Source organism: Corvus brachyrhynchos, unplaced genomic scaffold (genome assembly GCF_000691975.1).
Source record: "Corvus brachyrhynchos isolate BGI_N302 unplaced genomic scaffold, ASM69197v1 scaffold22, whole genome shotgun sequence".
In the NCBI taxonomy this organism is placed as follows: Eukaryota; Metazoa; Chordata; class Aves; order Passeriformes; family Corvidae; genus Corvus; species Corvus brachyrhynchos.
This window is the reverse complement of record NW_008238355.1, coordinates 2,551,783-2,578,534: the sequence shown is the minus strand read 5'-3', so window position 1 is coordinate 2,578,534 and position 26,752 is coordinate 2,551,783. Positions and strand designations below refer to the sequence as shown.

The 26,752-nt window shown below is 46.6% G+C and overlaps 1 protein-coding gene across 4 annotated transcripts in view; it reads left to right on the top strand.

Annotated features, from left to right (window-relative positions):
- TMOD1 (tropomodulin 1) overlaps positions 1-26,486 on the top strand; it is a 27,325-nt gene extending 839 nt beyond the window's left edge. Inside the window, exons 2-11 of one of the 4 annotated variants that reach the window (XM_017735366.1) lie at positions 9,855-10,018; positions 11,856-12,012; positions 15,364-15,483; positions 18,406-18,495; positions 18,943-19,073; positions 20,653-20,760; positions 22,268-22,411; positions 22,845-22,989; positions 24,090-24,155; positions 24,912-26,486. In XM_017735366.1, the coding sequence (XP_017590855.1) occupies positions 9,899-10,018; positions 11,856-12,012; positions 15,364-15,483; positions 18,406-18,495; positions 18,943-19,073; positions 20,653-20,760; positions 22,268-22,411; positions 22,845-22,989; positions 24,090-24,124 (1,050 nt within the window). In that variant the 5' untranslated portion in view covers positions 9,855-9,898 and the 3' untranslated portion in view covers positions 24,125-24,155; positions 24,912-26,486. Of the gene's footprint in view, positions 1-2,817; positions 3,118-8,527; positions 9,206-9,854; positions 10,019-11,855; positions 12,013-15,363; positions 15,484-18,405; positions 18,496-18,942; positions 19,074-20,652; positions 20,761-22,267; positions 22,412-22,844; positions 22,990-24,089; positions 24,156-24,911 lie in introns of those variants that run through there. The other 3 variants (XM_017735364.1, XM_017735365.1, XM_008634529.2) reach the window with 3 other exon arrangements.
- The last annotated feature ends 266 nt before the right edge of the window (positions 26,487-26,752 follow it).

The following is a 26,752-nucleotide window of genomic DNA, read 5'->3' as shown; positions in this document are numbered from 1 at the left end:
AAGGGCGCCGAGAGTTCTTTTTTACTGCTGTTGCGTTTGTAATCCAGGGAGCTCTTCTAGGAGATGGTTTTCCAGGTAACGGATCACTAGAAAGCTGTGCTGCTTTTCTAAGGGAAAAGTGAAAATTAGCAGGAGGAAACGTTCCTTGGGGCCGTGTGTTGAATTTTCCTTGGCCATACTTTCTCCAGGTTGAAACAGTCACTGCCTTGAAAGGCACTGCCCATCTCAAAGATAACCTTTCTTCACTCAGATGGATGCAGCTTCTGCCCCCACTCATGTGCCATCCTGGTGTGCTCATCTGTCGCCCTCTGCTTTTTAAATGGTCATGGATGGTTTGTTGGGCAGAATCCATTGCCCTCTGCCTCCCTTCAGAAGCAGCTGCTCTACCCGTATCTGGAGGTCCTTTCTGCTTGCTTTACATCTTTCCTTGGGTATTGGGCCTTGAGCCAGAAGGGTGCTCAGCCATGTGACTGAAATTGTTTTTAAGTGTTTTTAATTTTTTTTTTTAAATCCCTTTCTCATGTGTGACCCACCAGATCATACAGGAGTGAAGAGTGACTTCCTCATTTCTCATCCAAGAGACAAGATTTGTGCTGAGAGGTGACATGTTGTCTCAGACTAGCTGATAGAGCAAAGACTGGACAAGCTTTTTTGGGCACACAACCCCTACTTCAGGTTATAGTAGTGAGCTCTTAATCTTTTGCCCTCTTGAAAGGAGAGGCTGGGCTACAACATTAAAGCCAAATGCCATCTTGCTCACAGTGTAGTGTCCAGAGCCAAATGCCTTTTGCAGAGCTGCAGAAGTGTCTGCAGTGTTGTCTCTTGACAGCCTCTGTACCTCTTGCCCTGATGTATATGCAGTTGGGTATTCCAGTAAGCACACTGCATAGAAGGCTCACTGCTTCTCATTTCAAAGTCTCTGTTTTCCCCCTGTCAGAGCTCTTCCCCCACCCCTCCCTCAGCATTGCATTGTTTTCCAGCCTGACTCATCTTGTTCTTCTCCACACACTTCTCAGCTGTGATGGTCTGCTGCCTTTTCTCCAGATACTGTGTTTTTGCATAATATTGGAAATATGTTGCTTGCTCCCCACCCCCCTGAGTGTATTTGGGAAAGTCAAACAGGTATGGGAACAGTCTGGTCTATCTCATTACTGATTTTCTTTGCCCAAGTTTTACTTTCATTCACCAAAAGGACCATTTGATTTATCTTTACAAAAGATCATGAATTATCCTTTTGTAAGAAGCACCACTCCCCTGTTGACGGATATATAGCTCCTATTCCCCAGAGCAATGTGCTACTAAATGTAATGTTTGGAGATGAGTTGTTTTACTTTTCTGTGTGCTGCTTCACTGTTTTTCAGGTGTGTGGAGTTTTTGTGAAAGCACAGGTAGGGGGAAGGAAACTGTGGTCTGCCTTCTGATTTTTTTCCTCTATAGCTGACAGCCATTTGCAAATCATGAGCCAGGAAGACTGTCTTCACTTCTCTGTTCAGGCAGAAACCTGTAGACAAAATGTCTTTACTTGGTAAAATTACTAGGCTCTTGAAAGAAACAGGACGTGAAGTTGAGTTCCATGACTCCGTGGTGCTAAATGCCCCTATGTTCTTGGGCACATGGATGCAGTGCAATGGGAGGCTCAGTGGTTCTCTAGCCCCATCCCCAGTTCACAGCAGACCTTGCCTGAAATAGGGAGCTTCTGGCTTCATGTGGCCTGTGTTTGCAATCCCCAGAGATGGAGATCCCACCTCCCTGGAGCCTTGCCTTAGAGCTGCATCACCTTCCTGGGAGGCAGTTCTTCCTACTTGTTCATGGTGAATGAGATAAACACATAACAGAGGCTGTCCTGGGTCAAACCAAAGTCTGTGCATCCCAGGATACTCCAGCTGGCAGCAGCCTGTGGAGAAGCGTGGAAGCAAGGTTGCAGTGATGCTTCCCCAGAGCTCTCCCCCATTCAGGCTCTGTGCAGTTTGGTAGCTCTCCCAGCTGGAGCTGGTTTCTTTGTTTCTGCAGGCCTTGTGTGATTGTGTGAGGGTCTCGCCTCTGTTAAGTGCCTCGTTCACATTTGGTGCACACTGTACACCACATACTCATTGCTGCTGGAACACTGCTCATTTTGCTTCAGTGTTAGTTAAGCATCAACCCGTCTGGGGCTTATTAGCTGCACCTTGGTGGGACATTGCACTTCCATTTCCTTTGCTTCAGCCACACGAGCAGTGGGGTGGGATTGGGATGTGCAGACATAGGTGTGTTACTAACAGCTCGCTGTGCTTTGCTTCTGGCAGGGCTCTTTTACAGGACATGGCCGCTACCTTTCTAAGGATCCGAGGCAATGCTCAGTGCAAGACAGGGGCCTTTCTGCTCCTGTGTTCACATTGCACCCATCAGGTTCCCTGCAGAATCAGAGTGTGCCACAAAAACAGGGGTGTCCATCTGGGGGCTAAGAGAAACTCAGGCAAGAAACCCAGGATCACTTTTCAGAGGAGATCGTGCTGTCTGTGAAGCTTCCAAGTGGAAGGGTTCAAGTTACAGAGCAGGAACTGAGTGCGCAGTGTCACTAATGACACAAGTGTGCCCACATGCTTTTCACAGGGATTAGTAATTAAGCAACTGAGTGCATGCCAGGTGCATGAGAGAACCTCACCCCAAATAGGAGAGCACATAACTGTGTTTACAAGTGTGTGTCTTAGTAAAATATGTAAAGTGGGGGAGATACAGCTGGGCTGCTTTGTGTTTGAGCTTTGGCAGATCTTGGCCTGGTCACCAGACATCCAAGCTATTTGCTAATGAGAAAGACCACTTGGTGAGAGCTAGTATTGAGTTGTGTGGCTTGTAGGCTGCAGGAGTATTGACAAGAGGAGAGCCAGGAGATAGAGGCAGTTTCTGGATATTAGGTTAGCAGTTGAGTGAGCTGAGAAGACGACTCAGGAGAGTGCAAGCAGTGTGACACTTTCCTCAGCACTAGTGGATAAAGGGAGAGTGACTTCGCTCAAGCACAAGGAGCCTTCCCTAGTGTATGCATGACCTCAGACAACATACTGTTTGCTGTGGAGCTAAGTGCCCGGATGGAAATGTCAGCCCTGGCATGAGGATATCCATGCGAATGAAGCTGCATCATCAGTAAGTCTTGCCTATGGCCTAATTGAACTTCATTGCTGCAGGGGTTTGGATGGTGACGGTAACTCCAGATAGTATTACGTGTTCTGCATGGCTGGCATGTCACTTCAAGAGTCAGAAGTCATGTGCTTTGATAGACCCAAAATGCCTTCTTCCAGATGTTTCCTTTCAAGTATGAATTTCAGGATGCCTTAGGTTAACAGCCGCTGGCTGGGAGGAAACCTAGATCTTCCTTGGAGAAGTCTGAGTTTCCTGAAGGGACAGCAGATTTGCTGTTGGATTTCCTTAAGCATGAGCCTCTTGCAGGGAGGCCAAGAGTGCCTCAGTCTTTCTAGTTGATGGCTGACTTGCCTGGAGCAATGAGAGTATGTGCTCTGCTTTCTACATCTGACGTGGCAGAGTTTCTCACCATCTGGGCATCCCCTGTCTTTTCACGGTCCAGTCTCCTCATCCAGGACATGAATTTGTGTTTTTTCTTCTTTAAAAATCCTTTTCCTTTAGGCAGCACGTGACTGACTGACTGTAATTGGATCCCTCTGCAGCCTTCTCCTCTCCAGGCTGAAAAAGTCCAATTCCCGTTGTTTGCTCAGGTTGGAAAGACCTGTCTTCTGCTAGGGGACATCAGATTGCATGCACCATCCAGCTGCAGCCTCAGTGGTGCTAAGCAGAGGGTATCCTTCGGGTCTCTCATGTGGGTCTCCTGGCTAGACACTTTCTAATGCAGCTTGGACTCCCAAGTCCACAAAGGAGTCTACAGAAAGTCTTTCATAGCTTTTGCAAGAGTTTTCAACATCTTGTACATTCAAAGTGGTGATAACAGAGCCCAAGCAGGCCAACAGTGCTTGATGCTGCAGGCTGGGTCTGTGTTTATGGCTTGTTAAAATGATGCTTTCCTCTCTGACTGAGAAAATGGGGTCTGCCTGAAAAGGGATCTGTAGAAATGTGCAGGAGACCATTCCCTTAAAGGACTGGCCTTAGGTATTTATCTTCCTTTCATTTTGCTGAGACAAAGACTTGACTTTCAGGGAGAACAATGTTCATTTGAAGTGGGGTAAACTTCTGAATGTCTGTACCTCAGGTGCCAGGCATGTAGTCTCTTGCAAAGCCACTGCTGGGCTCTGGTTGTGTCTGCGAGAGAAGGGACTGCAGGGCCCAGCTGTGATGTTTGTACCTGTGTGCTGGGAGGAGACACACCTGTACCAGCACCTATGCTGACTTCCCTTGTGAGCAGGGTAAAGAGTGATTGCAAGCACCCAGCAGTAAGACTTTGGATGTGTTTGGCTGTGTGATGACACTGGGGATGGATCCAGTTCCACCTCTGCTCTGGTTTCCTGTTGGGTTTTGCAAAATTCACATAGGTTCACATTTTTAGATGTGGGCTCAGTAGGAGCTGATGCACATCTTTCCCTTTGTTGCTACTGGATCTGGCCATAATTTGTCGGTCAGTTCTTGAAACTCCAGGGAGCTGGTTATCTTTGGTTGCCCAGTGACTCAAAAAGCAGGGTGGCCATGGAGTCAACAGCACCCAATTATGTTGGGATGCAAGCTCAGGGTTTGAAAGCTGTTGCAGGAGGGGCAGAATCATCAGAGACTCACTTTTTGGTGGGTTGATCTCCTTCATCCCTACATCCCCACTGTGTCTGCTCCAGGTCTACATGTGTAACAGCTACCCCTTCTCCAAGTGCTTCTGCTACCCCCCACCTTGCCTTAGAACACCGTGCAAGTGCCCCAGCTCTCCTTCATTTCCTGACTGTCAGCCAAAGGAGATCTCTAGGCTGAATGATGCTTTGCATACATGTGCAGCTTCCCAAGAAATTAGGGTCTGAGTCGTGCATGAGATTTTGTTAGGGTTAGCTAATGGCTTTAAGGTTTGTCAGAGGACTGACCACGTAAGACAGTTTTCATTTAGGAGCAAGCTGGAGGTGATTTGTTCCTCTCATCTGTACAGCATGCATTTTGGATCTGCACCTGGGTGACTCACTGAGGTTTAAGTGTTTGCACAGAAAGTACCTAACTTTTGTTGAGTTAATAGGAAATGGTCACTTTTGGTATGCATAGCTCTTCCGTCAAAAAACCCCAAACCCGGGCATTTATCTTTTAAGTTGTGTTGCAAGTCAAAGAAAAGGAAAAAAAAAAAAAAGGTGATTGTAGCAACTATAGAGAGGCTGGTTGATACTGGTTTGTTATACTTAAGCTCTAAAAAAAACCTCATAAATCAAAACCCTGTGTGAGTCAAGCAGGAACTGATTATAAGGCATCCCTCACAACATTAATTCCTGCCTTCACTGCCCCTTTAAAAACAGCTTTCATCCTGAAAAGACTTCTGCCTTCAAACTTGGCAGTTTTTCCAAGAATCATCAATAGCTGTGCTGGTCATGCTTGGCTACCTCCTTATCCCAAAACCCAAGCCCCTTGGTCTGCTTTCATATTTCAGAGCACAGAAGAGGTTTTGCAGTAGATTTGAGGGTTGTCTGGGTCAAGGATGTTAATTTTTTCAGCCATGGCTCTGATTGTGTGGCAGACTACACAGAATTCCCATCCTCTGCCTTTGGTGGTTGTTCGGTGTGGGGGTGGCTAGGGATGCCCCAAACCCTCCCATGTGCTGAGCCTTGGGCATGGTGGCTGCATGCTGCAGCCTGCACAAACCCCTGGAGTCAGGGTTGGCTTGGGCTGATACTAGAATTTATCCCTGGAGAGCCCTGCACCTTTGCTGATGTTAGTTGCTCTTTCTCCCTGTGTATGTATGAAAGGAAGTGCTTTCTGTGCTGCCCTGGTGTTGGCGTGCTGGTGCAAACGAGAGGGTGTGCAGGGAGGTGATGGGCTGCCCGGCACAGCATGTGCCAGGTGTGTCACACAGCATGCCTTGACACAGCACACGTGGCTTTCACAATGACATTTTTGTATTTTCTTGAAATTTGTCTTGCTGCTGTTCCTGTCGCTTTACCAAGTTCTTTCTCATTTGTTTTTTTTCCTGGGGTTTTCAGATCACTGGGGGATGATCCAGCAGACCCTGTGACTTGGCAGGACGAGTGCTGCTCCACAGTCTCCCCGAGCAGTCTGCTGCAGCCTAAGCCCATTGCTGCCCTGCTCCTGCCCTCCCTGCTCACCCACCTGAAGAGCACAACCATGTCCCGGTGCCTGCCCTCATCTGGGGGTAAAACACAGTGGTCCCCCGTGGGATACTTTCCCAGATGGGTTTCCACCGCTTCCCCGTGCAGACGTCAGTGCTGCTCTCAGGTTTCGGTACCCCAAAAAGGTTATGGTGCTGCAGAGGGGCCGTACCAGTGCAAAGCGCTGTGGAAGGATTATTTCCAGTGTCATACAGGATGTTTTTGATTTGGAATTATTTTCAGCATCCATTTGTTTGTTCAGCATTTTTGAACTCTTCCGAAAGGAACTATTCCATCCCCCTCATGATCAGAAATGTTGTCTTGTTTTGTTTTGTTTTGTTTTCCCGTATTCTGGTGAGAACAGTCTTCCTTGTAGATGACTTTCTATTATCTCCCATCCAATTTCATTTTTCTCCTTTAACAGTTTTAGTGATTGTTTTGCATTCCAACCTGTGTGCTCTTCAGATGTACAAAGTGTGAGTGCTTGGGCTGTCTTCCCGTGTGTCTGACAAGTACTTTGAACAAAGAGACCTGATGTCTTGCTATCTTAGTAGTCAATATGAATTTCAATGTTTTGAAGACTTAAAGTTGCAATAGTGTCAGTCCTGTGCAGTTTCTGAATATTACACTTATATTCTTTTGTGATGCTTCCATAGTTGATTGAATGAAAAGTGACAGGGTTGATGAAGAAGAGTGAGAACTCAAGCTGTGCTGAAGGACCTTGTTACTTAGTTTGAGCTCAGGTTAAGGTGGGACCTGTGTTAAACCATGTACTCTGGCACAAGTCAGGGAGAACTGTTTGTGGCAGTGGCTATTTCAGTATTCTGTATAAAGGAAAACAATTACAGTTAGCAGAATTTACCTGCTTTCTTATCACTGGCAGTTCAAAGCCCTCTTACCATTTACAGCAGATGGGCTGGTTTGCTTTTTCTCCCAGCACTCATTAGCAAGATAGAGTAGAAGAGGCCTGGGATGTGGAGATAAGGGAGAGCCAGCAAACATACTGGTCCTGGAGGCTGTGCTGGAGGACACGATGCTGAACGGCTGGTTCTGCGGGCAGGGGAGCAGTACAGAATGTCCTGCTGCCACGGGCGAGGCTGGTGCTCCTGACAAGCAGTCCTCCCAGTGTACTCTTTGCAGGAGATGTGCGAGCTGCCAGTGCTGTCCGCCTGCACCAGCAAGTCTGGGAGGGCACTGTGCCCCCTGACAGCTCTGTTTGGGGTATGTGGCAAATGAAATTCTCCCCACGGGGATTTCAGCTGTGTTTCAGCAGGCTCTGCACCTGTCCTCAACCCTCAGGGCCTTTGCTATATGCAGCCCCGGCTTCATATCTCCGCAAGATGCTTTGAAACCTGAAGCGTTTTCCAGAAGCGTTGCCTGTGTGCACTGACATCCGATGTCTGTCCTGCCTTTCGCCTCTCAGTGCTGACATCTCCGTCCTTCTGGCAGGAGGCAACAAGGTCAGCCCTGCGGGGCTGCACTCTGGTCCCAGACAGGCCCCTGCTTGCAGCCTAGCCTGCGTTCCTGGGAAGGGTCTGTGGCTGCTTCTGGGAACAGTTGTCCTCACGTAGCCAAGACAGATACTGCCATGTGTGTGGCAGGTGTGGGTATTTTAAGTCATTACAGGGAATTTAGCAGCCTGGGGTGGGTTATTCTCTGCCTTCCTGCCTGCTCCTAGCTCCAGCTCCTTCCACAGCAGAATGGTCAAAACTACATACGGCGTATGAAATCCAGGCTAGTCGTGATTTAGGCACTGCAACCTAAGGCTGCAGTAGCACAGTACTTGTCCAGATCTGAGTCCAGGCTGCTTTTCTAGGAGCTCCCGCATCAGTGTTCATGGGTAACTGCAGTAAAGGCTCTGCCCTTCTCTATGCCTACAGGAAGGGCAGGGTGCTGGACATGGCTCATAGGCTGGCTGGTGTGTGGCTGCTGCCCGCCAGCCTTGTAGCACAGGGGGCCCTGCACTGACTGCTGCAAACTGCTGAAGCACAGGAGTGTGGGGTCCCTTCACCTCACTCAGCCAAACCCACTGAGCCCCGTTGCCCCTGCTTCCTCTCCGCCCTCCTGGCTGCCCTTGGCTCTGGTGTCCACAGGCTGATGGTTGCTGCTTGGAGCAAACCAATCCAATGAAAAGATTTTCACCCTCTCAGTTCCCTCAGCTTCAGGGGCTGTTTATGCCATCAAGAAGGCACCATCTCCTGGCACTTAACTTCCTAAGTGTCGAGTGGCAGGAATGTGAGTGATGCAGGAATTACCATCACACTAGCGAGGAACCAAGCATCTGACAAGATGACAGCTCTAAATTTAAGGGCTTGCTGTTGAGCAAGCATGTGTGCATTACTGTGCCCTTTTGTGACCAAGCTAAAGATAATTTTCCTATCTGAAACAGCAGCTATGTTGTAACTTTTATAAAGAAACTTCTCCACTAATGAAGAGTGATCATAAGAGCATAATCTGTCCTGAGGGGACAAGCAAAGCTGGAGAGATGTGATTCAGGGTAGGGCTCTGATGCTCCACAGGAGCTGAAAAGAGACCATTTATAGAAACTCAAAAGATGTTTGTCTCCTTAAAAAATGCACAGTCCTTGCTGTTATTTTATGTAAATGTCACTCAGAGGAATAGCAAAACTTTAAGAAAAGTCACCTAAATTATCTAGGGCTCAGTATTCTCTGCAAAAACAGAGCCAAAAAAGTTATAAATGTACCGAGTGCAGTGGAACAGAAGGAGACTGTCTGCAAAAGAGCAGAGTTGGATATGCTTTTGTGTGTTACACTGAGTGTACTTTTAACCCACCTGCATATTTTAAACACACTGACCATTGTCTCGTTTTGCTTGCAGAGGTCGAGTTAGATGCATGTGATTGTGTATGGCACGGTATACTAGGAGACATGGGCCAAACCTTGGGGTCAGCAGGGATTATGAAGATAGACCATTCACTTCTCTTCTTGCAGAATTGGCTTAGAACGTGCAGCAGCACACAGGTCAGCTGCTTAGCCGGCAGGAGTGCAAACGTGTTGTCTCACGGAAGGTGGGTCACTAAACAGCACATTTAACTGGCAGCCTTCTGAACCTGAGTGGATAATACTTCCTGATCTCCTTGTGGCTTTAAAACATGGGAAGAAGTGCCATGCACTGTAGCCTCATGGAGGTTTTCAGGGCTCAGAGGTACTCAGTGGTGCTACAAATCTGTTTTCCCATCTGGTGACGATGTTATCTGGAGTGCCATGTGCAGGGTGGTGTTATTGGGGGCTTGTAAGGATATGAGAGCTGCATACTTTATGACTTCTGGTTTATTGTCCTTCAGGGAAATAAATGCCTAGGACACTTCACTAGCATCTAGCATTGCTTGCAGAAAGTCATCTCTAGCCGGGGTCCTGTAAAAAGAACTTCCTCAGTCCTGTGCCATAAATCCACGATGGGGCAATGTGCTGCCGGAGTTGTGCCACTCTCATGTCCGTGGGCCATTATGTGCGTGTAGGATATAAATGGGGGGCCCTGAGCAATCTTTTGAAATCAGCCACGCTTTAAGCATAAGTCTGCAGCTCTGGGATATTCAGTGTTCCCCAGCCAGGCAGGCTGCAGCATCATGCTTCATGTGTTCAGTGTTAACGCTTCTTGTTTTCATATCAGGTTCCGTTTCAGCATAAAAGTGAGATCCACGAGACTCTTCTAAGATGTCTTACAGAAAGGAGCTAGAAAAATACCGAGACCTAGATGAAGATCAGATCCTTGGAGCTCTGACAGAGGAGGAGCTCAGGAAGTTAGAGAATGAACTGGAAGAGCTGGATCCTGATGTAAGTAATTTTTAATTGAGACTCTAGGTAGTGAATTTTAGTAGTTGTGGGGGAGTGGGCTGCATTAGTAATCTGTATTTCAGTGGGATCCTTTGCAGAGCCTATACTTGGTGCAAGAGTGGAAGAGACTGGCTGCGAATGCGCAGAAGAATTTTTTGCCATTGGAAGCACAGTCTACATGTGTGTTTTTGTTTCTGTTTTCCTGCCCTTTCCCGATGTGATGAGCAACTGTGACTTGCAGCACCAGTATGACCCAGTGCTGGTGCAGGGCAATAATCCTGTGGAAAATGGACCTGTTTCGGACTAGGCCACCTTGGAGGGCATGTTTTGCGGGTTGCTTGGTTTGAGGGTTTTCTGGGGTTTTTTCTGGTGTTTTGGGTTTGGGGTTTTTTGTAAAAAAACTTCAAATGGTCTGTATTTTCCTCCAGAAGAAACCCAAATCCCACAGTTTTGCAGAGTGGGACAGTTTATTTTTAGCAGCCTCCTAACATCAGCAAGAGCTGCACATACGCAAACGTGGGGAGTGCTGGTGCCAAGCTGGTGAAAGGTTTTTGGAGCCAGCACTGTCCTATTGCAGGGGATGTGCAGAGCCAACTGGCAGGCCTCTGGCTTACGGCAGTGTTACTCGAGGAGCTTGGGCACTGCCAAGTGAGAAATTGTTCCTGCAACATGCAGTTAGTGTTTCTGGAGTAAATGATGGGTGGTGTAGATTGCATCATCAGTATTTTTAATTGCAACGCAGGAAAATATTTGAGAGCTGGCAAGCTAGCTCCTGGGATTAAGCGTATGGGCTGATGGGCTGGTTACAGCTACCTCAGAAGACACAGAGTCAGGCAGCATTCTGTGAAAGATGCAGAAAGGTAAAATAATTATGGACATCTGTCAGTGCAGGTCATGTCTGCTTGAAGATTGCATGGTTGCCTCTCACGGCATGAAGCCTGAGGAAGCAAGCTGTCTCCTATGCTTCCCTGCTTGTGCAATTCACACACTTCTCTTCTGTTGCCCTCCAAGGTTGCCTGGGTCTAACTGCTTCCTATCAGTAATTTTCCTTCCTAGGCTTTTCACTGATACAGATATAAATTATAATGAGCTACTTTCATCAGGCAGGCATGGAAAAATTAATTCGTTGTTCAGCATCACCTTGGATGTCTTAAAAAGTAAACATTGACTTCTATCCAGTAAAGCTTTAAAGAACATGCTTAGTGTCAAATCTGGGAATAGTCTTACTTACTGCATTAAGGCTGTTCTATATTTAAATATAAGCAGGTGTTTACGTGCCATATGTGTCAGGCATGAACCAACTTCCCATGGTGGCTTATGTGACTAAATAACAAGGAGGCAGCTTGAAAAAGGGCTGAGGTTCACAGGGGTTTTGCTCTGCAACCAAGTGACCTCTGTGAGACCCTCTCTGTTGTTTTGTGATGGATCATGAAAGGCAGAAAAGACCACCACAACTCTCTGGTCAGCTCTGTGAAAGGTCATGAGATTTAACTGAACTGATTCTTGTTGGGACACACGGGCATTGTAGGCACTTGGACAGACTCATGTAGTGGGGAGAAGATGGCTGAGAGCCTCCAGAAAGGGAGGGCTGGAGCTGATGTTGCAGAGAAACATCCACTTGGCAGCATTTGAAACTGCAGGGAGGAAGGAGCATCACATGTCTTGGATGATGTGGGAATCAGTGGGGCTGGGTGAAGATAACCTTTGAGACAAGGAGAAGCAAATTGTCCAGCAGTGTGGAAGAAGGATGGTGCAATGAGGGAGGTGTAGAGGGGAGAGTGATGGATGGGGACTGTGGCCTGCAGAGATAACCTGTGTTTCTCACCTCCATGTCTAGAATGCACTGTTGCCGGCCGGGCTCAGGCAGCGGGATCAGACGCAAAAGCCACCAACTGGCCCATTCAAGAGGGAGGAACTCATGGCCCACCTAGAAAAGCAGGCAAAGGATGTTAAAGACAGAGAAGATTTGGTTCCTTTCACGGGCGAAAAGAGAGGTATGGTCATCCTTTGCACACCATGCTGGGTGTGTCATGATGAAGGCACAGTGAGTGCACAGCAGAAGGGTTGTGTCTGACCTGTGTTGATAAAACTTCTCTTTGACACTACTGGGGTGGTGAATCTGCTCTCTCAGCAGCCCCAGGCCCAGGTTTGCTGATAAGATGGGATGTGCCCAAGAGGTCCCTGTGCTTGCTGATTTGGGCACCACCTGATCTGTTGTTAAGTGCCGGACAGAAGTTGTACCACTGTGCAGCCTCTACCCATCCCCATGCCATTGCACCTGTATCAGGCTCTGGGAAAGAAATTATCTTCAGTCCTCTCTTGTTTCTCCTCTGCCCTGTTCTTCTGTGAGCTCCTCACGTTATGCTCCATGTTTCACCATTGCCTTTCACACTCCATCCCAACGGTGCATTTCTGTGAGTATGGTGAATATTTCTCACCATAGAGAAACTCCACAGCTCTCCACAGCTATGATGAGTCCCAGCAGTTCCCATCTAGTTTTCATCACCTCTTGACAACGCCAGTCTTATTTCCCAGTCTCCTGCAGGTTGCTGGTTTGTGTCTTCCTGCACTGTACCTTGCAGCAGCTGCTGCACTCCTGCTCTGCATGGCCCATGGCAAGGGTTTTCATCTGCCTCGTTTCTTTCCTCTCCTTCTGGCATCTTTTCCTGTTTTCCTTGTATATGGTCCATTATCCAAGTGACATTCCTGTTCCCGTTAGAACTCTGAATATCATCTGACATGGGATATGGCCTGGTCAGTCCCTTCCTCTACGTTCCAGGAGCTTCTCAGCAGCTTTTTTCAGCTGTTATGTCTTCCTCTGTCCATGATCCCCCTGCAGTAGATCTGGTTGTGCACTGTTCATGCTAATGGTTGCCCCATATGAAAAAAGAAGTGCATGAAAATGTGGGCATATGAGCATGTTTCCTAACAAAGGTCTTTTTGAAAGGTGTCTCCTTACTGACTCACATGGCTCTCTTTTAAAAAGAGTTTGTGTTAAATCTGTTTATTTAATAAAAGACGAGGTGGTATTTTCAGATTTAAAAAAAAAAGTAGTGCTTGAGAGAAGTAAATGAGTAAATTGAGTGCTACCATGGAGACTGGCTTTGTACCTTTCACATGTGCTCCATTGCTTACCCACCTGTCTAGCCTAGAAGGTAGAAGCAGTGTTCTGCAGAGGACAGAGGTATTTCAGGCATTCTGAGTCTGCAGCATCCTACTTCAGTCTGTTGTGATCTCAAATGTATTAAACATATTTTCATTTGTAACATGCTGTAGAGAGAAGACACTACTTACAGTGACTGTGAGCCAGAGATGGTTAATTACATATTCACAGCTGTGATGAAGCTGTAAATAAATCACCACGTTTGCAGTTTAGAGGGTGATTTACTAGTTTGCCATGGGAGATGCTCTCCCTGGCCATGCTGCTGGGCCACAGAGTGGGAGTTGGGGTGTGCAGACATACTGTGTTATGACATAAAATGTCATGCATTGTCATCATCATGCATGCACCATTTAATTCAAAGTTCCATCTTGTAACAAAGCATGACTGAGATACAAAACTTTCTAAAACTAAGAAATTAACTTAAAGTAGGTAATTAAAATTAAACTAGTTTAAACCCCAGAAATTTTGATGGCGCTGAGGTGTCAGAAGGAGATATTGCATGACAGCAGAATTAAGTTTGCCCTGTTTCTCTTGTTCCCTGCTGGTGTTGCACACACCAGGTGGTACATACAGTTTGCCCAGCCATGCATCTGGTGGGACAGGGGTTCCAGATCTCTGCACCAAGCCAGGGCAGACATTTTGCTGCCGAGTACCCAGAAGATGCCTGGCTGTGCAGGCACATGACACTCTGCCTATTTTTGCTAGAGCAGCTGTGTCCCAGGAGGCAGATTCCTGCCCTCTCTGTCAGAGTGGCAGTGAACAGGCAGGAGATGGGAACAAAAGGTTGTTTATGGCAGCCTCCATTTTGTCCCAGGGGAGCCTGAGGTGCAGTTGCTTCTTCCTTGAGGCTAAATTTAGCCCCTTTCTGCATATCCCTGAGCAGTAGGATTATTTCTCCCCTTTGGTGCTGCTGACTCTGGTTTCAGAGAGGTGACAAAAATAGTCCTGGCTGGCATGCTAGGCCAGGCCTTTTGCACTCACTATCTCTGCAGTGATCCGGGACTTTTAGGGGAGGGGACTGCTCCAAAATGTTCCCAGATCCCTCCTACCCCTGTCCCAGCAATGCTGAATTCACCCAGCAGACTGCTCCCTGCCGTGGTGTATTAAAACATCACAGGCCTCTCTCTTTTCTTCTGGGCAGTGGATGCTGTGTTGTGAAATCTTAGATCTGACCTTTTCTGCCTCTGAGAAGAATCTGCTGCCCACTGGTAGCCTGAGCAGTGAGGAGCTGCAAGCAGCTGGGGAGGCCCATCGATCCTGTCCACTGCCCCATGCCTCCTGGGATGCAGCCAGCTCCAGCAGAGAAAGGGTCATGGCTTGCCCAGTGATCACCATGGGCAATGGGATGGGTGCCTGGCAGGGAGCTGACTGCATTCAAAGCTTCAGCCTCTAAGGGGGGTGTGGGCACCCCCCTTAGGAAAAGGCCATGAGCAAACAGCTAAGATGACAAGTTTGCATTACCAGCTGGACCTGTAGATTTGTGCCTTTGAATTGTAGGGAATAGGTCTGTTCTTTGGCCTTTTGCTGTCCAGAGAGATAAAGCACAGGGGTCTCCATGTGGCATGCCTTTTGCAGCAGGGTTGAGCTAGACCAGCTGCCCTAGGCCTGCTCCTCCTTTCATCCCATGCCTTCACTGAACTGCTGTCTCTGCCTGCTGCCAGAGCCCTCCACCACCTCCTTTCCACCCTCTTTTGACTAATGTGCCATCTGCCCTGCCAACATGCACTTGGAGTTAGCAGCAAGAGGTATCTCGGTGGCAGGACTGATCCTGCACAGTGCTCGGTCCAGTCTACTGGCCTCTCTTGAGTGCTGTTAAACCTTCACCCCTTTTGTGCAGCCTTCAAAGAAGCGAAGACCTGCAGGGTCAGGCTGTGCATGGCGTTGTGAGTGCTGTGCTGTGAACAGCCATGATCCCGTAGCGATGTGCTGTTGGGTTTCCGTAGATGCCGCACTGGTGGAAGGGCTCAGCTCTGCAGCCGTCAGGCAGGTGCCTCTCTGTTCACATTGCAGCCGGACTCAGACCAAGCTGATGGAAATGCATTCAGTGTCTCCTCATTTTTGTCTTGTGCTCCCTCCGTCCTTTCTACTTTTCAAACCTCACAACATGGAAATGCGTCTGCATGGGTAGCTGTGAACTGAGTGCTGTAGCTATACTGAGAGTGACCTCACTTTGCGTTTATAGGAAAAGCTTGGATTCCCAAGCAGAAGCCGATGGATCCCGTTTTGGAAAGTGTGACTCTGGAGCCGGAACTGGAGGAAGCCCTTGCTAATGCCTCTGATGCAGAGCTCTGTGACATTGCTGGTAAAATAATTTCACAGTAATTGGGGGTTCAAGTTGTTCAACTATTAGGGGTTATTCTGTTCTTTTGTGGGTAACGAGCTATTGCGCTTTTTTTCTGTTTATCTAAATGCTGTCAGTTCTGACAGAATTTATTTATTTGTTTAAAAAAGTTATTCAGCCTATGTGATTTAATCAGGAGTGTGGACCAAAGCTGAGGAGGGAGAAGAAAGCTTTATCAAGGGAGCAGTGTGTGGTTTGATCTCCTCCTTTGTTTCTGCCACTGACTGTTGCTAATTCCAGCCTGTACTGTACATTCAAGACCACAGCTTTCTTCAAACCAAATCTTAAGAAATAGTCACGCAGACCCAGGGAGAATGTGGATTTCTTGTGCAACCTATTAAAGTATCTGTCAGGTTATAGAAGTCTTTCAGTGGACGTTCTGGCCTGATGGTTGTTAAGGAGCTTTTTCAACACATTTTAAGTGGTGGATTTCTTGTGATTTGTGTGGTCAGCCAGTCAGATGACAATATTGGTATCTTGCTGAAGCCCATGGTGTGGACTTAGCTCTGTGCTTGGGATAGGACATGCCTTGGCCAAAGGAGTACATGGATGCCCCATGCTGCTTTAGCGAGGTCACATGTGGTCTGCTGGTCCAGCAGTCAATGAATATTTCAGTGATATTGGCTTCTTCTTCCAGTTTTGTCTCCTTCAGGTTTCCATACTCCCTAGCAGTATCCTCCTTGCTAGAAGTCTGTAAGAAAGTCTGTAGCATAACTACACCGACTAGACATCTTCTACATAATAATACTGCACTTTGGCTTAGAAATGTGTTTCTGCTTTAGGGCTCCCAAACATTAGCACCATGGCCAAGCATTGCATCTGTGGGTTTTGCTTTTTTACTGTTAATCCTAGAGTCCTATAAAGCCCTATCCTATAAAATCTGCCTTTCTAAGCTCTAGATCTGTGCAGCAATTGTTGTCACAGGGAAATCCTGTTCAGGGCAGCTTGTTCTACAATTGCTGGGAGAATACACTTAAGTGGCAGCAGGAGTACTGATGTGACACAAGCTGTGCTGAAAGCTCAATACTGACAGTGACAGCCTTGCTCCTGCCTGCTTAGCAGGGCTCATTTAGCAGGAGCTCGTTCTGCTCCTGCCTGTTTAGCAGGGATCATTGTGAGCTGTGGTGTGTTGGATCCCTCCCTTGGCCAAAGGAGGGTGACTCTCAGTATCCCTGGAAGGGCTCCTCATCTTTGGCCAGGTGAGGGAGACAGAAATGGGGTGCCTTCATTCTGCTTGAGTTCCTTTGGAGAATATACCGTAAGCACCAGACTTAGAAACAGTGGGTCCCTCTTGTCTACCAACACAAACTTGAGCCACCAAAACCTGTGGTCATGACAGCAGATCCTTGCCTCTCTCTGCAGTCCAGACACTGACACTTCTAGCTGCTGGAGAGACTTAATTGTCAAAATAAGCTGTGATTTGGGGAGTATCTGTGTTCCCAAAATGCTGAGCCTACAAATTACTTTCCCAAGCCGTGTGGCACCTCTGAAAATTCCATCTGCAAGAAAATGACAGAGAAGAGGGCCAGCTAAAATACAAACAAGCAAACTCGAAGTGCCCAGCCTCACTCAGACTTTCAGATGGAGACTGCTTGACTCTGTGAGATCCAGTTGGGAATGTGTTGGGGACCTTGGGGAAGTTCACTGACACTGTTTGCTGCTGGCTGTGCAGCCTGTGCAACCCAGACACAGAGTCACAATGAGCTGTCACCATAACAGATCTCATTCATGTGCTGGGCTTCAAGGATACCTTTCTCCTGCAAATTCCAGCCCTTCTTGGCCAAAACAACAGAACATGGTGACAGACTGGTGCCAACAAGCCTAAGAAGTGCCTTTGTGGTGGCATGCTTGGATTTTAAGGAGAAGTTTATTATTTTCGCAGCTGTGTCTATCCAGAGGTCAGGACTTGTTCAAATGTGTCTGTTTTAACAAGTATTTGTGTGTCTGCGTTTTTCTTTAGAAGGTCATTTAGATACTAAAAAAAAAAAGTTGTTGATTAAAAAGTCAGTATATTTTCAAACGTCATCTTCCTGTTTGTAGCAGGGTTACTTTTAGAAACAAACTCTTTGCCCAAAAGTTCTTAAGGCACTGACTTCTTATTGGTCATTTGCAGCTGCCAGAAATGTCACGAGAGCCCCCAGACATGGTTCCATTTGCATTTGCTTATTGGCTTTGCAGTCTTGAGTCTGAGAGATGCAAATGGGCTGACTTAGGCTTTTGGGCTCTTAAGCATTTGAACTGTGTTCATACCACCACTCTCTACGTTTTGACCAAGCCAGCAGAGATTTAGCTTCTCACAGTGTCACCTTCCAAACGCACCAAGTTCACCACCCCAGCTTGCTCTGAGTGAAAACACGGCGTGCGTTGCCATGCTTCAGGTGACAGTCACCTCCTGTGTTGCTGCCTTGGGGTCGGTTTGGCTCCGTGTGCAGCACAGGTAATCTCCAAAACTGGGCTGTGGAACTGCGTGGCACATGCCCAGTGAGCAGGGGTGACAAGGATGTGCAGACTCCTGCTGGACTGGGCCCCTTATACTAAAGCCTACCCATGGCATTTTTTTGAGTTTTTTACTGTCTTCTCATTATTTTTGTGTGATTCTGAGTGAGGTAGGCTACTGGGAAGCCTTTAATGTTTGTTTGTTGTCCACAAGATGATGTTCCTCTTTTCCTGTGGATCAGGCTGCATTGGAATAAGCAAGGGAGCACATTTGAGCACTGTTGTGCGTTTACGCCAGCTGGGGGGCTTTGTCCTTCCTTTGTATGTTTGTCTGTGCTTACACAGGGAAAGTTAGCGTGCTGTGAACTCCCATCCCAGGCAGCATCTGTGTCTTTTCCTGGAACTGGAGCCTACAATAAGTCATGTTCTCCTTTTCTTTCTCTGTAGCCATCCTTGGCATGCACACCTTGATGAGTAACCAGCAGTACTATGAGGCACTGGGGAGCAGCACCATTGTGAACAAAGAAGGGCTCAACAGTAAGTGATTTATTCTAGCAGGCTGCCGTATTTGGCATTGAAGCTGCTAGCAGAGGCAAAGTGGTAATTATTTTTAGGCTGAAGGTTAGAGTCGTGCGTGTCAGAGCAGCCTGTGATTGCTGGGGCCATCTCTGGTGCATCCTTGCCCTGCGCCAGCCAGTGCAGTCTCAGCCACTTCGCTGGTGCCATCGGGAGCCAGCACAGCCCAGGCAACAGCCCCATGCAGGCAGTGTGCCTTCTGTCACCCAGATTTGGACGCTGACAGCACATAGCAGTAGGCACTGGCTGTCCTGTGCTGGGTGGCCCCAGTGGAGGGGCCTCTCATCTCGTGGCTGTTTGTCAGGTCATGCCTCCATCTCTCCACTTCTGGAAGAGGATGAACACACTCAAAGAAAAGATAGTGCTACTCAGGGTGCTTTCTTTTCACATCTTGCTTTTACCTTGCAGGTGTGATTAAGCCCACACAGTACAAACCAGTTCCTGATGAAGAGCCAAACTCAACAGACGTGGAGGAAACTCTGAAACGAATACAAAACAATGATCCTGACCTTGAGGAAGTCAACCTTAACAATATTATGGTATTTTTTCCTTTCTACCCTCTTCTCTTAGAAACAAGACTAAGAGTCTGATACACAGAAGGCAGACACTGAGTCTGTTTTGCTGCACAGAGCACTATCATAACACTGAATGTAGCCAGACAAGAAACACCAGTACTTCCCATCTCCACTGTGGGCAGCAGAATGGATTGTTACCTGCTGTGGAGCAAAGGCTTGAGGCTGGTAGCACAAGGACTCGTCTAAGTGCCTGGAAAAATGGACCTGTGTCAAGGGAGTCTGGGGAGACCCAAAACTGGCTGGCTGGCTAAAGCCATTTTAGGTTGCTTTAATGATTTAGACAGGCATTTTTCGTGGAGGGGATGTTGATGTATATTATAAGATGGTGGGGGAAAAAAGGCTTCATAATCCAGATGCTTGCTATGAAAATATGAAGAAGTCACCCTTCTTGCAGGTGGCTCTGTCCATCTCCCACCCATCCCTTCTGTGGAGCTCTTTTACTTCTTGTAGAAAGCAAATCAGGACATAGCACCACTTCTTGTGTTGCCTTTAGGACGCATACAGGCAGTGAAAAATAGAGGTTCTGTTTTCATGGTGTCTGTTGAATGATGACATAGCTAAACAGCAAGAACATGGTTAACTCCACGTGCACATGAAAGACATTTTTGCTATGCTACCCGCGCCTTTCTAAAACAAAAATATTTTTATTTTCATGTATTTGATCCAGGCTAGTAACCCCATCCCTTGAGGACACAAGGCTGAGGATCTGGCAGGCAGGCAGACACTATTTTTGTGTGTTGAACTCATGACTTTGGGATGGAGTTTGGAGAACTGGGGAGTGACAGTGGAGGTTCTAAGCTGCTGGGTGTTATGTTATGGCTCTGTGGATGACGTTGAGTATAGATGATTCCACATGGTGGGATCCAAATGGCGTGGCAAGAAGTCCAAGGTGAGGATGCCACTTAAAATTTTGGGTGAAAATTTGCACATCTGAAAAGGGTATCTAAAGTTCTTTGTAAGTGAAATATACTAATTTTGAAGGAACTCAGAAAAAGCAGCATTGATTTTTTTTCTGGGCTGAGACATAGCATGGCAAATGTTAGCCTGTAAGATGTTGTATAAAGCAGTTAGAGGTGTCTGTGATTTGTGTTACAAGGGATCATTTCAGGCCTTTCTGGATCAGTTCCCGTAGATGGAAATTTTCTGAACGTGACATGAATGTTTCTCACTCTGTTGTTCATATCCGAGAGTGCAGGAGCAGTGCTTTGTAGGCTCACGGATCCTGGTTACAAACATCCCCACAAGGCCTGTGTTCCTAGGTAGCTGAGTTTCTGGGCAATTAAAGAGCAGAGATGTGGCTTCAAATCAAGGCAGTAAGCTTTCAGCAGCATACAAAATAGGATGAAGACATTGCCATGCTCCTTAGAACATGCTAGTTCTAGCAAGTGAACTTGTTAAAACATTTATCAACCCATTCCTGAATTACTTCAGTGCATTTGGTGATTTGACCTTGATGAGAGTTAAAAGTATCTTTTAAATGTATTGCATATTCATTGCACACAGATGATGGCCTAACACACGCTTTCTGCGTTTCTTGTCACAGAATATTCCGATACCAACTTTAAAAGCTTTTGCAGAAGCACTGAAAAACAACACGTACGTGAAGAAGTTCAGCATAGTTGGGACACGGAGCAATGATCCTGTTGCTTTTGTAAGTACTGTGAGCTCATCGTTCCAGTGTTGTGACAGGAGCTGTTCTTGGGCAAGGTATTTCCGGCATTACTGACTGACTGCTTCAGCACCTTGTGTTGGGTTTGGCACATTTCACACCTCTAGCTGTTTGGTGCAGGTGCTTCAGTTTCAGGAGCACTAGTGGAAGCCAGCAACAGACAGGCTTTTGTTCCTTCACTTCGTTTTTCATCTGTGGAGATTTCAGGGTGCAGTCCTTTAATCCATGCAGTCTCATATTTGTCCTCTTGGATCTCTTGGAAAAGGAGCGTGAGACAAGAACCGATGACCTAGTGGCATGTTCTAAAAAACAGTTTGTCTCTCTCTGTGGAGATTTGTTTCTGTTGGTACAAAGGTGTGCCCACCTGCTGCTCCCCCCACACATGTCTGTTCCAGCTCTCTCTCCTGTATGTGCAGACATGTGCAGAAGCAGGGTCTCCTCATTGGTGGCCTCTGTAGGTGATAATGGGAATTTCTGGCTGCTGTGAGTGATCTTAAATATCAGTGGGGATGCAGAGAGGAGCCAGCTGTTCTGCCTGGTCTTTGTGCTGCCTTCCAGGCTGCATCTTCGCATCCTTCTCCAGCACCATTGCAGTCAGTTTTTGCTCTTAGTCACCCAGCTTACCCCTGCCTACCTCCTCAAACACACACATGTGTGCACATCACTTTCCTGATAGAAAATAAACTTTCTGGAGGGCACGTACTGCTCTTAAATTATTTCACGCACTCTGGACTGGGTAAAAACCCTGTGCAGGCAGGACAAGTGCCGTCTGAAAGCTTGAGGGGTGCTGTGCTGGGCTAGGAGAGCTGTGGGGCTAAGTGCTGTGGGTGCAGGTCAGCTCTGCCATGTGTGCATCACCTTCTGGTCCTTCTGTTTCATGGTGTAAATGGATCCTCCCTTGCAGTTTGTATGAAGTGACATGATCTGATCAGGTCTGGGACATTATGAGCATTCCAGCCACTTCTGATCTCACCCACTAAGGGAAGCAAAAATGATTAATACGATTGTGATGCTGCTTGGGGGAGGACACCTTGGATGTGGAGCATCCTTTGTTGTTCAAGACAGATGTTCCTCTCTCCGCGTGTTGTAATGGGAAGCATCTCAACCCTGTGCAGTGCAGGCAGGGACTCATCAGAATGGAGGCAGGGCCAGTGCAGGCCAGCATCCTTGTCATGACCGTGCTGGCTTTAGAAGAGGGACAGATGAAGCTGTCACAGGGCAGCTGCAGGTGTGGACTGTCACCTTTTGGGGTCGCCCCAAGTGTTTGTCCATGCGAGGTTTTGCTGTGGCCTCAAGAATTCCCCTGCAACAGCAGGGAACCCCTTCACAAACAGCACTTCCATCTGGTGGCAGTGAAAACTGCTTAGCAGATGTTTCATGTGGGATCCTCCTGGAGTCCTCTGGAGGTGAGGGGAGCTGAAGCCCTGCTGCCCTGCAGTGCTCTGCCCCTGCCTGACTGCCAGCTCTTTCTGCCCACCTCTGTCCACAGGCCCTGGCAGAAATGCTGAAGGTCAATAACACACTGAAGAGCCTGAATGTGGAGTCAAACTTCATTTCCGGGTCAGGGATCCTGGCTATTGTTGAAGCACTCGAGGGTAACACGTCACTTGTGGAGCTGCGCATTGACAACCAGGTAAAGCGTGTGTGGGTGACAGCTCTGGTCAGGTGAACGAGGCCTGCGTGTGGGGAGCTGAGTGTGCCATGGTACAGAGGCTGGGGCAAGTGTAGCTCCCCGAGAAACCCAGAGCTTGAAGTGGCTGAGCTATGGGGAGCTCAGAGACAGCTGATTGGGAGACCAAAATCCTGGTTTCTGCAGATGTCCATTAGCTGCTAATCTGTCCAAGAAATAAAAGACTTTGGACAAAGGGAGTTGTGGGAATGTCTGCAGGAGGAGTTGGAGCTGCTGGGTTGTAGCATGTGTACAGGAAAAGGCCAGCAGTTTGTTTTACCAGCTCCAAGTCAGAAATGTCAAATGAACCACAGGTCCAGAGAAAGATCTGCAATCTCTAAGTGCTTGCTCTGAATCACCCTCTAGCCTGAACAGCTTGCTTTTCTGTTTTCAAAAGAGTCAACCCTTGGGCAACAAAGTAGAAATGGAAATCGCGAATATATTGGAAAAGAACACCTCCCTTCTGAAGTTTGGGTACCATTTCACTCAGCAAGGTCCCCGGCTTCGCGCCTCCAATGCCATGATGAATAACAACGACCTGGGTGAGTGAAGCTGGCTGCAAGCCGGGAAGCATGGGAATGTCCTTTGGGCAATTGCTGGTGGGATTAGGGCAGAACTGCTCACGTTGAAGATGTGCATGAATTAGAATGTGGGTCTTGAAGGGCCTGATGATGCTTTGCCCCTCAAGGAGGAAGGCAGCCTTCACCAACCGGTTCCTTAATGCAGCTGCTGCCAGCCAGGCAGTGTTTTTTGCAGTAACAGTGGGAATTGTTGGGAAAGAGCAAGAGCTGCTAATGTGGTTCAGTACAGCTTGTGATACAGCATGTGGCACATGGGTTATGAGGTGCTAGCATTTGTGGTTCCTGCCAACTGCATGTCTTCCTCCAGCTTCATTCCCACTTTAACAAGGAGATGAAAAGTAGTAGAGTTGAACTTTGACAGCAGTAAGATTTGGCCCATCCCCTTCAGCAAAACAAACTGGAACTGTTTGTAGGGATATGTGGGAAGCCATGTGGCTTATGAGTTATCTGTATACCCTCAATGAAGTGATCAGAAATGCTTGTGAAGCAAAATGCAGGCAAGTCTGCAAACTGCCATTTCAGCCAAAGCACGTGGCAGAGGCTTTCCATTGCTTGGCTACAAGCTGCTGTAGAGCACAGGAAACCAGGCCAGCAGAGCAGTGCTGAATGCAGCTAACACACCCACCACGCTGTACTCGGCAGATGATAAATCCGTTGTGTTTTAAATACAAATGAAAAAAATCAATCTTGCTTTAGCCAGCACTGTCCTCCTAGGAAGCACAGCCAAGCACAGGGGTATGAGCCAGTTCTTCACAGATGACACAAAACACTCAGGACTCAGTGAGTTCACTGGGTATCTGTTCTGCCTGTGGTTGCATTCCTGGTCACTCGAGCACTGCACTGGGAAAGACTTTCTGTCCTTTCGAACAGAGCATAATTTTTAATGACTCTGCAGCACCTGGCATTCAAAATAATCAGCTCAAAGATTTAAAATCTAGTATTTTGACTGTTCCTGCTGTTAAGGGGATGAATTCACAACTTGCCTTCCATGTAAGAGTTGTGTATTTTGCCTCTTTGACCACTAAGATCTGCATTTTTTTGTCTGATTTGGTTGTTTGCAGCTCGTATTCATCGGTCTGATGGTCTCTGGCAATAGCATCTCAGCTCTACACCTGGACAATGTATAAGTAAAGAAAACCTTTATTTTCCTCCCTATCAGCAATAGCCCTCTGCTTCTGTGCTCCACTCCAGTGTTCTTGCCTATCAACTGATGCTACCAGAACATGGTTTTGGTGCCATAGCTTCTGATCCCTAAGATACTCTGTGTGAACTGACTGTGAAGGCTTTCATGTTCATCCTCATGAGCTAACCTCTGCATTCTCTTTATACATTTTTGTTCTGGTTTTTTTTGCACACCTTTCTTGAAAAGTCATGAGTGTAGGTGTCAAACAGATGTAAATCAAGGTTTTAAGACTAGATACGGGAGTGCTTTGACCATGTTAACCATGATCAGAGGACTGGAGCCCAGTGGCTTACGGTAAGGTTTTAAAAAAATTTTTTTTTGAAAAGGCAAATTTTTAATTTGAAAAACGAGCCAAGGAAAAACTGTGACATCTGTTTCCTGCTGTCTCTACATCAGTCAGATAATGCACTGGCCAAAATCCAGTTACAAACTGTGAAATACAATTAACTACAGAATAAGGGAGGTAGGGTTGAAAGTAGCTTCTGGCCTTAAAAAGTCATAGGGAGACAAACCTCATCTTCCTTGATTTTACTGTGAAAGGCTGTGCCTGCTGCTTAAAGCAGGAATTCAGCAGCTGATGCTATCCTGTTTCTTTCCTGGCAGAAAGTACATCTCTCAGCTCCTTCTACAGCTATTAAGGCAAGCCTCCATCCACATTCTCCCATTGCCATGACTGACTCCTCTTTCTCTTCTTTTTCAGTGAGGAAGAGAAGACTTGCAGAGGTGAATGGGCCTATTTTTCCCAAGTGCAGAACTGGAGTGTAGTTCCTGGCTATGGAGGTCGTTTCCGGTGATCTGTGCTGCACTGTGGAAATCTAAAGGCAATAAGTGCCTTGACAGAGTATTTGTGGTGCCTCTGTTCTGTTTTATGCACTAACAGTTGAAGTTAAATAGTGGCTGTAGTTTTTATGAAGATTTTATCCAGTAGGACTGTTGATGTTTTCTGTAGAGTTGGAAACTATTCAAGCCAACGTGTCAATTTTATGCAACCTCAGTTTAGAGTACAATCCAGTGTTAAAAGGGGATTAATTTTTCTATAAACTTGCTGCACGGTGTTTCATGAAGTTAGGATGTGGTATGCATGAGTGAAAGATACAATTGTTGCACACAAATTATAGAAGTATTAAAAAAATACTTTATTTTTTTTTTTTTTTCAAAGTTGATCTCAAGTAACTACAGAGGAGTAACTAGTTTAACTAGCACTTCTAACATCTGGAAACATGGCTAATTTCAAGAATTGTGAATTACAATTTTTTACCAACATTTGCTGAATCATTTAATTGGAGATGCAGTTTCAAATGCATCCTAATGTTTCTTAGAAAAAACTGATCTCCACCCCCTGATTAAATGGAACTTAAGGCCACCAGATATTAAACAGTCTCAAAAATCAAGTGGTTTAGATGGGTCAATATCCTTCAATCCCAGGCAAATCCTAACCCCCAGAGATGGCCAAACTAATCGGCAAATTCTCTTCTATTCCCCACTCCTTTCAGTTTCCTAATGTTAAAAGCATTTGTCCAGATATTCACTGGAGACAGGTCAAATTCTCTCCCTTTGCTGTTTTGTCTAGACGCCCATGTCCATTAATTAAATTTTGTTTTGCTAGGAATTATTTCTTTTACTGCTGTTCCTTATGTCCACATAAATGCAAGAATAAATGTTGTGCTCTAGAAAAGCTGTGAAGCAAAATACCCTGAATCTGAACTTACACTAGATATGATCTCACAGCTTTTTGTCAGTCTCCAGTCATCATCTAGCCTGGGAGGAATTCTCCACAGGCTTGTGTATCTCCTAGAGCTGCAGTCTGCAGGACTGGACCCAGCAGATCCAAAACTCCCACAATTAATGTGGGTGGGATCCTGCTCAGTAGGAAGTCTCCGTGGAAGACGCATTGCTGTACTGAAACCTTAATCTTGGGTGGATGACACATCCTATAAAATATTCTCTCTCTTGCTAGAAATCTGCCTTTAAATGTCTGTTAAGGAGTGAAGTTTTTCAGCCTTTTGCCAGAATGTATATAAAAGTCCCACAGATTTCTTCAGAGCTTGTGCACAAACACCACTGATGATTTAGCTCTGACCAGCAAAGCAGAGAAACACTATTTAGCAATGTGGGAAACACACTTGTTGCTCTTCGAATCTTAATAAATGTGCCTATGGTGTCATATAAAATGCTTCACTATAGCTTGTTTCCTCCACTGTGCAAGTTCTGTATCAGAAAATGAATGTGAAAGAAAAATACTTGAAAATATATTAAAATGAAAAAAACTGGCAGACTTAAGAAAGTACTTTCTTCTGTGTGCACTGTGAAGACTTTGCAATGACCAACTCAATCATCAAATCAGAGCCACACAGTTTCAGCTGAGCCATCCACACAGTTTTCCATGACACAGGCTCAGCTCTTCCCTTGGTTTCAGAATGTAAATGAATCTTATCCTGGAAAATCCTGGTGGTACTAAGAAACACAGACATGCAAGGAGATGCAGCTGCAGACCAGGAACACGACCATGGGATACTACTACAGCCCTTAAAAAAAAAAAAG